At 38.1% G+C, this 16344-nt stretch overlaps 3 protein-coding genes across 3 annotated transcripts; 2 read left to right on the top strand and 1 right to left on the bottom strand.

The window, feature by feature from the left end:
* Window positions 1–4138: 4138 nt before the first annotated feature.
* On the bottom strand, window positions 4139–7747 carry jam2b (junctional adhesion molecule 2b). Its single transcript, XM_055155437.1, has 10 exons — window positions 7735–7747; window positions 6445–6510; window positions 6259–6369; window positions 6034–6183; window positions 5713–5894; window positions 5534–5642; window positions 5352–5459; window positions 4608–4626; window positions 4505–4544; window positions 4139–4352 (listed from the first exon to the last, which is right to left on the bottom strand). The coding sequence occupies exons 1-10, from the start codon at window positions 7745–7747 to the stop codon at window positions 4314–4316; spliced, it is 837 nt and encodes a 278-aa protein (XP_055011412.1). The 3' UTR covers window positions 4139–4313.
* Window positions 7748–9609: 1862 nt separating this feature from the next.
* si:ch211-160b11.4 (proteoglycan 3) lies at window positions 9610–12720 on the top strand. Its single transcript, XM_020939108.2, has 6 exons — window positions 9610–9733; window positions 10042–10788; window positions 10975–11057; window positions 11557–11694; window positions 12273–12384; window positions 12462–12720. Exons 1-6 carry the CDS (start codon window positions 9697–9699, stop codon window positions 12527–12529), a joined length of 1185 nt encoding a protein of 394 aa, XP_020794767.2. The 5' UTR covers window positions 9610–9696; the 3' UTR covers window positions 12530–12720.
* A 2571-nt stretch (window positions 12721–15291) lies between these two features.
* Window positions 15292–16312, top strand: mettl21cb (methyltransferase 21C, AARS1 lysine b). Its single transcript, XM_055154799.1, has 4 exons — window positions 15292–15364; window positions 15438–15592; window positions 15674–15791; window positions 15918–16312. Exons 1-4 carry the CDS (start codon window positions 15292–15294, stop codon window positions 16310–16312), a joined length of 741 nt encoding a protein of 246 aa, XP_055010774.1.
* Window positions 16313–16344: the final 32 nt, after the last annotated feature.

The following is a 16344-nucleotide window of genomic DNA, read 5'->3' as shown; positions in this document are numbered from 1 at the left end:
GTAACTTTTTGGTTTGGAGTCCATTGTATGCTTCTTTCTATGGATATGTCATTGCTCTGCACGGAATGTTCCACAGTATGACATTAAATGGCCCCGCTTTACATTTATTAAATTACAGGTGGTTTATTGCTCAAAAATACTATACCTACAAAAACATACATTCTGACTCTCTACACAGAGAGAAATTAAATTAAGTGGAGGCACTAAGTGGTGTCAGCTTGGCTAACACAATGCACCTTTAAGTCTAAATCTTGACTTGACTTGAGTACTAGATTTTTTTTCCGCTGTTCAACCTGGACCGTCAGCATTGTACATGAACTTTGGTATAAAGATTTAATGAGCCTGTAGGGGACATCGTCTGCTGGGTTGTAAATGATTTAAATGTTGCTATTTCGACGCATCAGGAAAAGAGAGCTTCCGGTGGTAATTCCTGTTTGTGGTCTCCCATTTGCTCCCACTGCCACAGCCATCTCCCCAAAGGCAAATAAGAACATCAGCATGTGCATGATGTAAGCTGTGCCTAACCCGAAAGCTGATCGCAGGATTACAGGGGCTGGAACTGTGCTGTTGGAGGAGCTGCAAAGAGGAAACCAAGCTAACACACAAAATGGACAAATAATGACAGAAAATTGTGATGATGGATAGTGTGATTTTCTTCAGAGCAGTAATCACAGTCATATTGATGCTCCCCAGTGACAGGATATTTTATCCTGGGCAAGACTTTGGTAATAATCTAGTACTGGGCTGTATCAAAGCCACATAGGAGGGCATTATGTTTCATTACAGGAGTTGTCAATCCTCTGAAGAGTTTAGATTTGGATTAAACTTAAACAATGAAATTCTTTATTGTTTGGTTCAATCAGTGAAGTATCTATGCTTTGTGCACTAAACAGCTTCATTAGAACAACCCAGAACCTAAAGGGACAGTAACATTTTCATTCTGTGTTTTTACTGATAACAATTGTAACTCTGATTTATTCGTCGTTACAAAAACATTGGATATGATGGATAAGTTGTTGTTGTTTGATGTTTTAGTTCTCAAGATTAACCAGTCTGAAAGCAGAATGAGCTCGAGGCATCATTCTCCCTTTTGGGTTGCCAGTTTCAGTGCTGAAATACAATTTTTTTAAACCTAAAATGCCTCTCTCTGATCTGAATCTTACCTAAACTCCAGCACCAGCCAGTCATTAATCAGTGAGCGAATTCTGAAGGTTCTGAGTTTTCACAGGAGACATGGTCTTTCGGTATTTATGGAGAATGAGGAAAACCTATGTGTCCTCTACATGCAGGTCAGTGTCCACAGAAGTACAGTACCCTTTTTAAACTATAAAAGCACATGCTAAAAACTCTTTAAGTGAGCTGAGATATCCCTGGTTTAATTTGAGCTCTGACTGTATCTTTCCCATTGCAAGAGATGTGATCAGTGCGTTCTGTTTAAACATACATTTCCCTATTTTTGACTTCCTTAAATCTTTTTTTGCTCTTTTTTGACACAGTGCATCATGGGTAAAGCTCCAGAAACAGGAACTAGATGTCTTGAAGTTAACCCTGGCTGGAGGATTCATTTTGCGTTGAATAGAAACGCAGTACACTGACACAAATTTAGTTTGACAGCCATCGCCCACTTCTCCACCAGCCCCTCCTCCTCCTCTCACTGTTGTATTTTCACAATCCTTGCCTTGTCACTAACTGACACACTTTTAACAAAATGTGATGAAACATTCACACGAGTAGCAGGGTGAGCATCTATTAAGGAAGACTCTTAAGAAAAGACAGAGAAATAAAAAAAAACGCTTTAGATCTGAAAATTAGGTTGTCACTTGTCCATTTGCAGTGACAGATGGAGGAGATGTTCATTTGACAGTTAAAGGTGCTATATTACACCAAACTGACTCTTGTGAGCTTTAAGCCATGTTAAAATATTGTTGCCTCCTCAAAAACATACCTAGATTTGTATTTTGTTTCATTCACACATGCTTGAGTATCCCTTTATTATTAGTTTGTCTACATCTCCAAAACTCATAATGCTCTGGTCCACCTTGTGATGTCATGTAGTGGTAGTTTTCAAGTGAACAGCTACCTTTTACCTTTGGTTTAGTAGAGATTGGCAACTCCAGAGCTGACATTATCCATACGATTCTTGTGAAGGTGTGTGGAGTTTAAAAACACAGTGGAGCACTTCCTGTATTATCACATATCATCACAAGGTGGAGCAGAGTGTTTTGAGAGAAGAGCTCAGCCTAATTTGCAGGATTTGTGTGTTAAACATATGTGAATGAAACAAAACAACTCTGAGTACAGAGATATATCTTAATAGGGGCTCTATAAGTCTAAATGCCAGTTCCAAACTACAGCACAGTGAAGTCTGTAGAGGTGGATACTGCACTATACATTATTCATATCTTCACACAGTAATAACTTCCTATTTGCAGTGGAGGCAAAGACATCCATCCAAGATAAGAGCTCATAAATCAGTGAGCAAGGACGTCTGATCATTTCACATCAGATTTGGACTCTTAGATTTTAGAGGCAGATCAAGAAATATGCTGCAGCAAAGCAAACAAAAACAAAGCTGACAAAAGCCGATGCACAGTAGTCTCTCTCATACACTTCACGTCTTTGGTATCATTTGGGTGGATGTTAAAAATGACTATTAAAACAGTGATCTACTATAGGGCTAATTTATTTATCTCACAGCTGAATACAAGAAAACACTAAAACTATTTGCTCATGGTGGAGTTTTATCTAAATATTTTACATTAGACAGTGGATATTACACTGTTTAGAAATAAGCTTTAATGTGGATCTATTAAAAATCAGATATGTTCATAAATTATGATTGTGTGTAAGAATTATACCTTATCTAATGCTATAGGTCCCTTACAAAGAGTTTATACAAAACTAACAAACATCTCTTTGTGAGAAAAGAGCAGGAAATGTACAAGTTAAAACAGTATAACTTACGGCCATCACAACAGGCAGAATGGGGACAAAAGGCACTAACAATAGCGTTACTGTTCAGACAAATAATAGAGAAATCTGCAGCAATCTGTGTTTTATGGACAGGGAAATAACCTGTGATGACACGCCATCTAGTGGTAGACATTGGCTGTTTCAGAAAAAAACTGTGTGTGTGTTTGTGCGCGCTTGTGTTTGTTCATGTGTGTTTACTCGTGTGTGTGTGTGTGCTTTGCCACAATTGAGTATTTTATTTTATTACCAAACTATACTCATTAGGATTAAAATTCTGCCTCCTATTAATATTTGCCTATATGAATAAAATAAATCATATTATTTATGGTTACTGGGAATGTATTCATATAAATTCATGGCAAACTGAAAGTGCAAGTTGATATAATTTGTATTAATTTGTTTACGCTGGGAAACAAATTTTAAAAATTTATGTAAAGTATGTAGAGCTGTTTAAATCTAACTCTCACAAACCTTTCGGTACAACACTAGCATTCTTATGCAAAGATAATTTAGCCAGCTTTAGAACAGCTTTTTCATACAGACAGGTGAGGCAGGGGGAGACCACCAGCTCTCATCCCAAAGAGAGAGCCATCTCAGTCCCAAAGTGTCATATAGTGACTCATGGCCTTTTCTCAAGTTTGCACTAAAACATTTTATATTAACAGATGAAGACAGCATCTCCTTATCTAATCTTGGTCTCAAAGTTTTGCTTTTATGATATACTTTTGGGGGGAAACAGACTCATAAGACTATAAATACTAAAGCAAAAGTATATCCTTTTATTAAAGTTTTGGCTCAGCAACATTCAGTGTGCAGACACCTGTTCATTTTGATTCAAATTTACATAATCCAAGATTGTTGTGTCCAAAACAAAGCAAGAGCAAGAGTGTAAAAATATATAAAATGTTAACAGCATACCATAAAATGTCTTATCCACTGTTAGGTGGAGACTACTAACTGTCCTAACTTGAAATGACCTTTTACAGATACATGATAATAATAAAAAGTTTGTTCTTCATAGCTAAAGAATGGAATAAGAATGTAAAAAATCCTAATTATAAAATCAGAATGTTCCAATAGTAAGGGCAGTAACAGCTGATGGTCTGAAGAGAACAGTAAAGAGCTTAAAAACACCACAATCAAGTATAAGGAAATAACTGGAAAATAGATATATACAGACACTTAACAAAGCAGTAGAGTCAACACATACAGTATAAGCACTCATACATTGTAAAATACAGTTTAAAAGTCTTCCTTTCCAATCCAGCAGTCCACTCTTATGAGACATAGTTTCAGTGCGGCGCTCACAAAGTGTTCATCTGACATCCAGTGGTTGTTTTTCAAATCATAAAAGACTGAGTTGGCTTGTACGTCTTCAGCTGTGAGGGGAGGAAAGAAAACTCTATGAACTACTTCCTGCAATTACCAACTGGAGTTATCAAGGGCTTATCAACACAAGCTAATGGTGAGACAGTTTCATAGCAGCAATCATAACAAGGTCAACATGATAAGAGTGGCTTTGATCACTCACGTTACGGCTGGGAGGAGGAGGGGGGCTGTACGGAGATGGGCTGAAAGACAAAATCTGTTCAGATGGAGCATAAAAATAAAGCAATAAACAATATGACACTCACCTTTTTGGTTTCTTGTTTTCTGTGGGGGAGAGGAACAGACAAAAAAACAGGAAAAACATTAAAACAGTAATAAAGTTAAGACAATTAACAAATACTTAAACAGATGCAAAGACTTATAACGCAATAACATTTTGGATTGTCTTATCATATTTCATCTTTGCACCTTTACGACCTCTTGTACATAGCTGAGATATATTTGTATTACTATATTTCTATATTTTTTATTTTTATATATGAATGCCTTATTTGACACAAGTCTGTTGATATTTTTGCTACTTGCTTAGAATTTATTACTAACATTTGTTAAGTTCTGTGATCAATGTACAGAAGCAACCACATAAATTTTGAAACTATGTCATGAATAGGGGTGGGTTCATGTAAGTTTTTCTTTTTGCCATTCCTTTTCGAGAAATGTGCTTTTCTGTTGTTTACAATGTATATGTAGTATACATGATTATTGTTTCTCTCTTGGCATAAACTCGAAATAAAACGAATCAAACAATCAATCAAACATTTATATTTTTGCTCTTTGTTATTATAATATACTGTGATGTATGAGCTGCTGTGTCCAAATAAATTCCCTTCTGGATCAATAAAGTTTGTCTAAGTCAAAGTCTGTTATGTAAAATATTGATACTGACTGTTGAATGTAATAGAAATGCTGGAATTATAATTAAATATGTTACCTTGTAGGTTCTTAAAAATACATGACTATTAGTTTGAGTCGGTGCAGTAATAACTCACTTCCACAGCATCCTTTGCGTCGACACAGGCACACACAGACACAGCAGAAGAGGAGGAACGCCACGAGGCCGGCAGCCCCTGCGATCAGGATGGTCAGGTTCAGCGGATCTGCACAGAAACATAAAGGAACGCGTGAGGTTAAAGGTGACAGCGTCAGAATGCACCCAGGCCTAAAGACTTACAGTCAATAATTTTGAGTTGTTGAGCCACACAGCTCTTAGGCGCCCCCGCATTGTTGGAGGACTCGCAGCGATACATCCCAGCGTCAAGTTTGGAGACACTCTTAAACTTCTGCTCCAAACAAAAAAATAGGTCAGTGGGTACAAAACTAAAGAAGTGTATGTGTTAGTGTTTCACTGACCAGTGTGCCTTTGCTGGGGTCTATGTTGTAAGGTGTGTCCTGTGTAGCTGTCAGGCCCTTGTTGTCCTTGTACCAACGGTAAGTGGCAGGAGGCACACTCAGCTTGTCTTTACAGAGGAGCTCCAGGCTGGAGCCCACAAACACTGGACTTGGCACTTCACAGGATGGGATATGAGGAGGCACTGTTAACAGAGCCACAAAGATTAAGGGTGAATGTGCACAATGTGTGATTTGAGGCAGTTGAATACAGTTGAATACACTGGAAAGAAATGCCAGTAATAATGCACATACACAATATCAATTTATGTAAAATGACTATACCTAAAACATTGAGGTTGACTGTAGCCTCCCCGAGGTTAACATGGTCCTCACTGGCAGTCACCTCACAGCGGTAGTCCCCTGAGTCCTTCTGAGTCACAGAGTGGATGGTGAGAGTGGCGCCCTCGATCTTAGCCCGTGATGTGTAAGAGCCTTAAGGAGAAAGTTAAAATAAATCTGACATTATTTCAAATTTCTGCACTGATAAAATCATACAAAATGTCTTACTTGTAAATTTATTGTTGAAGTACACAAATGTCACTCCCTTTCCTTTTTTCTTCCACTCAATCCGAGGGTTTTGGTCCTTCTCTGTTCTGAACTCACAGGACAACACAGCATCTATAAAGCAGCGATTTCAGCTTTGAGTGTTACATTTAGAGCAGTGTGTGAGCTGTATCAGCGGCTGTATCTCACCAGTGTGCTCATGCACCTCAACATGAGGTTTACTGCTGCTGACCGTCACTGACAAACAAGCAGGACCTGAAGGAAAGACAAAAATACAACATTAAAATGTCTTGACCAGCCGCTAATGATGAGAAAAAGGACAGTTCTTCTCCCTTCTTTTACAGTAACATGGAGCCTACAACATGGACCCTGGTGGTGCCAAGCACAGGGAGGAATGTGGGGAAGACGGATGACGCTCTGACAAGGAGTTCAACTCCGACCAGATAACCTCCTACAAGGGTCTGTCCATCGCTCAGTCACAGACACACAACAGAACAATGCCAAGTCGTAAAGCACAGAATGCTGTATTTTTATCAAAGTTACAAGATCCAAAATATACAATAATACACATGTACTTTTTAAAAATACCAATTTTTTGTGTCAGTTCTTTGCAGATGTAGTCTGTGTGACTGTAGTAACCTTATCCTTCTCAGTTGGCACCACTGTCAATGGTGATGAACACACTAAAGCATACAATAAATGAATTCAACAAATATAATTCTTCAAACTAAAGACCTCCATCTGTGGGATCCACAGTTCAGATGTTCTGAGTCAAAACCAAGACAGCATGAATTAATTAGCCTATGTTGTTGGAAAACATATATATATATATATATATATATATATATATATATATATATATATATATATATATATATATATATATATATATATATATATAGCATTAGCTGTATCAATAAAATGTGGTACAATATCATGGTTAGAAAAAAATATTGATACTGACTGTGCCCTGGGTGTACTACTGGGGCAGTGTCACTACAAATTAATGACAAAACCTAAGTTTTCTTCAAGAAATAGTAATGAAGGAATATTTCCTTAGTGTTATATGCAGTAATAATATTATACAATGTTCCATCCGAAAAGACTGAACTATCACAATAATTTCCACGTATTTGCTGTAATATAAGACAATCAAGGCTGTAGATAGAGATAACACAGTGGTTCTCTGCAGACGTGCAAACGGAACAAATATCAAAACATTAGGATGCAGTGACGGAACTACACAAGTTTGTTTGGAAAATAAACTTATCATCAAATGCGTGTTGCAGAGATAAAAAGTGGCCTTTAAATCTGCGTCTAATTACCACAGGGGTCAGCAGGGGGCTATCTACAAAATGAAACGCTGGATCTCGCAGAATCTGCGGTGGTCCCGCTCTATCTCCGGTTCAAACGCGCTCAGAGCGGCCTCAATATAAACACCGCATTTGCCACGCCAATCAATTACAAACCTGCCCAAACCTGGTGCAGCCATCACCTCACACGGAATAGGATAAAGCGATCAAATCATTTGTCAATATTATAAAGTCTTCTATTTACAACACGTGCTTCGGCAAAATCAAGTCAGGCCACTTCTGCAGCTTTTACTAGCCTACATAAGCCGAACATAAGCCGAACATTGCTTTAACTCTATTCTAACAGAAAATAACCCAAACAGCTAAAATCAATTATAATAGCACATGATTTTGAAGTCTGGAACATACACCAAGTTTGATGAAAAAATAAATAAATACCCCAACTACACGTTATTATTTTAATAAGTTAAGTAGCTACAGTATTTCTACTAATTACATTTAGGCCAATTAGGCAAAAGAGAAGATAAGTCTTACAAAACAGCAGGGTGACGAAAAAAGGCAGTGGCAGCATTTCCATAGTGGACAGATTTGAGTCCCGGGACAGCGGTGCACTTCGCTCTGAGGAGTTCGTAAAGTCTGGATGAAGGAGTTCTCCAAACTTTGCAGGGTCTTCACGTTACATCTGCCGCGGGGACGCGCGCGCGCGTGCACTGGATACAGCGCTGAGAAGGAGCTTTGGCAGAAAAACTGACAGCAAAATTGACAACACTTAAAAATCATAACCGATGGGCTAAAGTATATTTGTTATCTCTGTGCATTATTCTATACTTGCACCAACACATTTAAGCCATGCGTCTTAAGATAAACACACACACACATTGCATGTTACATTACATGAAATAAAAAGCACAATAACTACTAGCCTAAACCAGAATTCAGTTTGTTTCGAGACAAAAATTTTGCAAACATGGTTATTTTTTAAATACAAAACGGAGCTGGGTTAAAGTTCACGGTGGACAGTTGTAATCAGAGGTGCAGAGATGGGACAGCTGCGGCCCCGCTACTGTGTCCTTGGATATTGGGTTTCTGGGCACCAGAGCAGCACACAACAGCACATTGTCAGTGCGTGGTCCTGTGCACACGTGCTCACAGTTGGTGCACAGAAAGAGCTGCAGACGGGCTCTTCTCTCGGACACGTGCACGAGAGCACACACAGGCTCTGTAACCCTCTGCACCACCTGTTCCCCATCCACTACCTCAGCTGCTGCGCTCGTGTGGGCCTAATGTCATCTAACATACACTTTATACGTCAGTCACAGCGCAACTGGGCCACAATACAAACGACACACACAACACTATAACCCCAACAGTCAAGGAGCTGTTTGACTGTTTTGGAGTTCAAATCACTCAATGGATAAGTTTAAATTAAGGTCCAGGGTGCGTATATTTTGTGCCCACACATACACTGAAAAAAGCACACAAAAAAAAAAGGACTTAAATTAAGAACATTTGACTTTATTTGAATAGATTCAACTTGACGAGTAAAATTGTTTTCCATTTGAATAAGTGTGTTTTTCTTTAATTCAGGCAACATTAGATTTCATCTCTTATTTAAAGTGCAAAGAGTTGTTTTTCTTATCTTAAGTGTAGCAAGATGTGTTTTCATATTTTAACGACAACAAGTTCCACTGGTAGATAATTTTACTTGTCAAGTGAAGTTTGCTCACATCATGATAAAACTTTCTGAATTCAAGTCATCTTAACTTGGCTGGATTTTAGTTTTTGCAGTATAGAGATTTGTCCTCTTAATTTAATCTCCTTCAATGCCGACCTGGAGCACTGAAGGATCCAGGTCAGGAGAAAGACTGCGGAAAATGTCTTGACTGTGGAAAACATGTTTTGAACTGCTCCTATCAGTGCTAACGGGAAGGAGGAAATATGTTTCACTGGTAGATCTGATAAACATTAACTAATAAGGAATTAAACCAGCCCCCGGACTGAGATAGTAAAGATAAGTCAAATGAACACCAACACATAAAACTGTGGCACATGCAACATTGTGTTAAATGTGACTTTAGTGACCGGTGCAATACAAACCACAGCTCTTGTGTTTTTCATAGAAGCCAAAATGAGGACACTTGCTTTGCTTTCTATAGTTCTGGCAGGTAAGACATATTCATTATTGATTATTGATTACTATAGAATTCTACTGAAATTATATTACACACCATCTGAAAAGAGTCAATATATTAGTTACATGTGTATATTATTGTATTATTGACATTATTGACTCTTCATAATTTAGACTTGAATTCAGGCCTCAGTGGTGTGTTTTGTAAAAAGTATGGGATATGCTTATACATTACAATTCTGTAGGCCTAATTGGTTTGGATTAACCTTCATTTAATATAAAAAAGATTCAGGCAGTTAAATGACTACTTAAACATTGCTGACTGTCACTTTCTCTTTGCAGTTGTTTTGGGATTGCCATTTGAGAAAAAAGAGGCACAGGAACCTCTTCCAAAAGCAAACCAGCGCCCTCTGGTGGGTGATCATGTGCCAGTGCAGGGCCATGTGGTGGTGGAAAACCCTGCCCCACAGCTTCCACCAAGCAAAGTACTCCAAGTGTCTGACTCACATCCAGAGAAAAAGGGACAAGACCAGAACGAGTATGCAGAAGTCCAGATTGAATCTGTCGAGAAACCACTAATTAAAACAGATTTAATTGGAGACAACAGCGAAACAGAACCAGAGAAAAATGATACACCAGTTGAAGAAGTCAGTTTAGAGTCTGGTTTTAGTGGATCTTCAGATAAGGAGAGTGTGAGGGACAGTCTGGAAGGAGAGATTGTTGAGACTGTGGTCGAACAAGATGAAGATAAACCCAACCAAGAGTTGAATGAAGAGGCAAAATATGACTTTGAGCAGCCAATTATGGAGCTGGAGCCGATGAGTGATGAGGAAATGCAAGAGGACGAGCTATTACAACCTTATAATATGGACAATGGTGTGTATGAAGAACCGTCAATGTTCTTGGAGCCTGAAGACACTGGTGATCAGTTTATGGAAGAGCAAAATGTACCACAAGCTGTAGCCATGGAAGACGAAGGCCCAATGTTGAATGCACTGGGAGAGCCTTTCTCCAATGAAGAGGAAATTATGAGTCTGGAGAACGTGGAAGAGTCAGAAATGCTGCCCCCTGTGGACCAAGATGTGAATGGTAATATCATCAAACTCAAATCTTCATGAATGAGTCTTACAATAAAGAATAGGCACCTGAGTCCTACTTTGTTTTTGTTATGTTTTTTTAACCTTGGTACCAATTAAAAATCTTATGGGGCAAGCAGGTGATGGACTCTTTTGCCTCTTCAGGGGTTAATAGTGTAACCTCACCTTTTCTCCACAGAGCGGTGCTATTGCTCTGGTGTTGTGCTTGAAGGGAAGTGTTACCAGTTTTTCACAAGTCCTAGAAAAGCAGCAGACGCAGAGGTAATATTATTAGGATTTATAGACTCAGATTTAAAGTACCTACGACAGATTAGAGTACAGATTTTGTCTTAAAATGTTACTTCCTTCCATAACTGTTATTTAACAAAACTCCTCTAATGTTCACAGAAATTCTTATCTGTATCTATATCTATAATCTATAAATACAAATATATGAAAGCACCTTTTTTTTTAGTTTAATTAATATTTAAAGTATCAGAAAAAAGATGTTTCTTAGATCTGAATTTACTTTAATTTGAATTTATTTGTTTGGAGGATAAGCCCCTTGAGATGTGTCACCATCTCGTTTTCAAGGAGGTCATCTACTTCTTCCTGTCATTTTCAACACATTTTTCTTTTTTTCACAAATTGCTTCTTGTTCAGTGTTAAATTACACTTACATTATCCCACCAAATTAAGTCAAAATTAGAGAATCATAAAAATCTGTTATACACACACTTACAAAACACACACTTTATTCATTTTCACTGTATTTTCACAGTATTTTTGTCAAGACAATTTCTCTGGTGGCCACTTAGCTGCTATCACAAACTCAAATATCCACAATGAGATGATGAACCTGATGAGGCAAAATGGAGGCACTCGGAGGACCTGGGTTGGAGGGATTCGCTTCCTGGATGTAAGTCAGACTCTCAATAACAAGCACAGACTGTATATTAATTTAAAGATCCTATATTACACAAAATTGACTCTTGTGAGGTTTAAGCCATGTTATAATATCGTTACCTCCTCAGACACAGACCTGGACTTGTGTTTTGCTTTATTCACACATGTTTGAATAACACTTTATTATTAGTCTGTCTACATCTCCAAAGCTCAAAATGCTCTGTTCCACTGTGTGATGTCATGTAGTGGTAGTTTTCAAGTTAACAGTTGCCTTTTGTTCAGTAAAGATTGGCAATTCCACTGTTTAAATAATCCAAATGAGACAAGTAAAACCACTGTGGAGCACTTCCTGCAATACCACATGACATCACAAAGTGTTTTCTGTTTGAGAGAGGAACTCATCTGAAATATGGAGAATTTGTGTGTTAAATATGTGTAAAAAGAAACAAAACACAACACCATGTTTGTGATGAGGAAACAACATTATAAGTAGTGTAATATGGGTCCTTTACACATACAAATTTAAAACAATAGTAAAGAAAACATGAATATACTTGAGACACCCCTTCCTAATTCTGTATTCTGAGTCAGACTGGGCGTTTTGTGTGGTTGGATGGGTCTCGCTGGGTCTTTGCTGATTGGCTGTCGGGTGAGCCAAACAATACAGCTGATTTAGAGGACTGCATTGAAGTGCTGGCATCAGGTAGGTCTCATCAAACATTATTATTATTACAAACACTGAAATATGGAAATCTGTTGTTTACGTTTTGTGTTTTTCAGGAGAGTTCAATGATTTCACATGTTGGGAACCCCAGGCCTTTATCTGCTCTTTCCCTGTACACTGCTAAATGTGTATAGGCTGCCATAAATATATTTGTAGATTAGTCCACAGTTGTTTGCAGTGGTGGAAGAAGTACTTAACTAAAAGTATTAAAGTGTCTGTTTAAAAATGTACATAATGAGTAAAAATTCAAAGTATTTCATGCAGTTTTTTTTAGATCTATAAAGTTTAAAATGTTGTGATTTTAATAAAGATTTGTGCCGAAATTTGTTCTACAGAATTCATTGTTTTTTTCCTTGCCGTTTTTAGTTGTATATTTTGGTTTACTCAAACTACAAAAGTATTAAACGTAAACACCTCGGCCTATTCAGTCGGTCTCAAACAATAATAAAAATACTTTTACTTTTCAGTCCTGTTCAAAAATGTAGTGGAGTAGAAAGTACAGATAAGTAAAAGTAAAATGTATCAATTTTAAAATGTATACTACGGATACCTAAAATATATACTTAAGGACAGTACTCAGGGCAGTTGACAGGGGGTGGGACAAAGGGGTCTGTTGTTCCGGGCCCCTAAGACCCAGAATTGTAACCTCTGCCTATTAATTAAGATTAGAGGAGGGCCTGTATGAGTCTTCTTGTTCCGGGCCCCCAAATTTCTGTTGACTGGCCTGATAGTAGTTCAATACATTTATTTCATGTTCTACCATTTTTGTCATATTTATTGATGACAACAGGTAAATTTATTACAAGCTAATTAAAATACATGCTTTAATTCTAATAAGTTTGATGTGTTATTTTTTGCTTTTGGTTTACACATCTGTTTTATAGGCCCTTTATTGTCCCTGTAAATTTTTTGTTTGTTTGTTTGTTTTAATCTCTGTGGTTCTTTTACCTCATGAAGAAGATCAATGCACAGACCCGCATGGAGCTGTGCTTCTAGTAGTAGTTCATATCAGTCTCTCTTTTGTGGCACAAATTTATAGTATCACCCAGAGGTCCATTCACAGTATATCCTAACCTCCACTTCATTATGGGAACATTTGATTGATATCTTTTGGTCTTGTAGCAGCTGGGCCCATTGTATACCAGTTTACACCTTGCAAACTAATAGCAGGGGCTTAACACTTAATAATGGCTCCAGTGACACACTGGTACTACACATGCCACTACTGTAAATCCTTATGGGACTCATGTTGGAGGGAATTACATTTTCCACTGGCACACACAGCCTTTCCATGACCTCTGGACTTGGAGGTGAGGATTATCAACTCAGTAGTGACAACTAGTAGCTCTTTATCCCCCTATTATCATTTCTGTTGTTCCATATACACAGAACACCACACATGCAAATTCAATTCAGCCACAACAAACACACAGTCACAGCATGTAACCAGTGAGCTCGTGCTTTTAAAACATACCCTGGGCTTGTGTGAGCCTATAAGACTGACTATTGTTCTTTTACCCGGAAAGGTGACTTCAACTGGATTTAGGAGGTCAGGCTCCAATGTGCATTTGCAGTCTATTTATAATATAGTTCCAAATGCTTTGGAGTAACAGTAGAGGTAACAAATGTTATATTTAGACCTTAAATCAGATTGAAGAATTTTTAAGATATGCTGTGTTTAGTGACAGGAGATATTGAAAATGTTATCATCACATGTTTATGTTCCCAAACAAACCAGTTTAAATTACATTATTCTAGTGAAGGGAGCATGAATATCTAAGGAACTTGAAATGACTGAAATCCCATTCTGTTTTGCCACTTTAGTACAATGTTTACTGGCATGATTTCACAGCACCCATCTGTCCTCAGTCATTACATATTATTTGCTGTTTCCATTTGTAGATCTGAATTCTCCAGGCCCAGCTCTGGAGGCATGTCTGTATAATCCTAGGACCATCATGCCTCTGTCTCCATGGCCTGCCATAAAACGTTTGCATTGCACATGGCCTGCTGGGCAAAACAGAATTTCACATATGTCTACTATCCTTTTATAGGACACACAAATGTAGCAGTGCTAATCTTTGTACTCTTTGTTATGTCACTAAAACGTGATAGTTCTGTCAAGACCAAAAATTGTTAAATGAGACTGAATTCAGCAAAGAAAAAAATGTCCAGATGGTAAAGATATTCAGTTATTATTCTCCAAAAACCAAAGCCTTGAATTACTATTAGATCCAGGAGTGTAGTACAAAATTCTGGGCCTTGAGACCAATATACTGTCATACGGATACCATATGGATATGGAAGAGACCTGATGATAAGAAACAAAATAAGATGTATATCTGCCAGACAATAGACAACAACAAATAGAAAACAAATCAAGATTAAAAAAAAAAAAAAATAAAAAAAAAGCAAAGTCGAAAAGTACAGTAGTCCAAGAACACCACTCTGTCCCATACCAACAGTGTTATATTATTAGATGAATTCTATACATTACTGCACACAGTGACATGCATAGGCCTAATTGAGTTAGGGTATTTCTGTTTGGACATGGGGCCCCAAGGGGTGTGTCATGATCAACACAGCATCTATAAACATGACCACATACCAGTGAATGGCACATACAAGAGGAAAGCAAGCAAAACTTAACAATATTACAGGTATGTAACTATTTATGTTTCTTAAATACATCCGTTGTTTGGTAGAACTGACTGTGCTCCTGTACTCTAGGTTTACATTTAGTAATGAACAAACCAACCCCAGTTGTAAGGCTGCTTGCTATAGAATAAACACTCTCAAAGTTGTACTAATCTTGAGCTCAGTATTTTTAATCAAGTTATAACAATCTGTGTTTTATAATTACATCCTTAATATTGTTAATAGATGATGGAGACACTATCAAAAAAACAGACCTCACAGGACAGAAAGCATCAAGTGGAGCAGAAGATGACTGATGAGGGTATGCAGTCTCAGTTTGTAGTATTTCTTTTAATGGACATATAGTATTGTAAGAGGTCATGTGTGTTGATCAGACCAAAAGCTCATGGCTGTAGAGGCTCTGGACCGCAGGAACAACTGGGAGCCCAGTGTGTTCTACTCACTGGGGAAAGAGTCCTTCTGCTTTGTGGGACACGACATCAGTATCAGAGAATCTATAGATACATATGGTGCCCTGATATGGCCTGGGGTAAGTGTAAGTGTGGATAGTAATAGTGACAAGTAAAACAGTTGCTCCTTTGTTGGTATTTTAACTGGAATTTGTGTACAGTGTGTTGCGTTGTGCCATTTTTTGGTGAATAACCAACAACAAATCAACTTTATGGATAAAGCAGTGCTGGAGATTGGTGCAGGGACGGGGTTGCTTTCCATTGTGGCCAGTCTGTTAGGTAAGCTATGTATTATCATTTTACTGTATATGCATGATTTAGGCAGTGGCCTAAACATTTTAGCTAGGTATTATGTTAATAGACAAAAGATAAAATAACTTGCATTAAGCTGTTTTATTACTTTAGGTGCCTGGGTGACTGCAACTGACAAGCCCGACATTTTGTCCAATCTCACCTTTAACCTTCTACGAAACACAAAGGGACGCTCGCGCTACACTCCTCAGGTGGCTCCTCTGACCTGGGGTCTTGACCTGGACAGAGACTTTCCCCATCCACCCTTCCACTACGACTATGTGCTGGCTGCAGATGTGGTTTATCACCATGAATGCTTGGAGGAACTGTTGAAAACCATGCACCATTTCTGCAGACCAGGCAGCACCACCACTCTACTTTGGGCCAATAAGATCCGTTTTCAGTCTGACCTGAAGTTCACCGAGCGCTTCAAGGGGAATTTTCACACCACACTGCTGTCCGAGCTCCCACAGCAGGAAATCAGGATATATATGGCCACAGCAAAGTGACATTTGGTGTAGTGACATAATTTATCTGCGGT

This window comes from Boleophthalmus pectinirostris, unplaced genomic scaffold, assembly GCF_026225935.1.
Source record: "Boleophthalmus pectinirostris isolate CB_2022bp ecotype Guang Dong unplaced genomic scaffold, ASM2622593v1 HiC_scaffold_1, whole genome shotgun sequence".
Lineage (NCBI taxonomy): Eukaryota > Metazoa > Chordata > Actinopteri > Gobiiformes > Gobiidae > Boleophthalmus > Boleophthalmus pectinirostris.
Note: the sequence above shows the minus strand (reverse complement) of the source record. Positions and strands in the feature narration are given on the sequence as shown.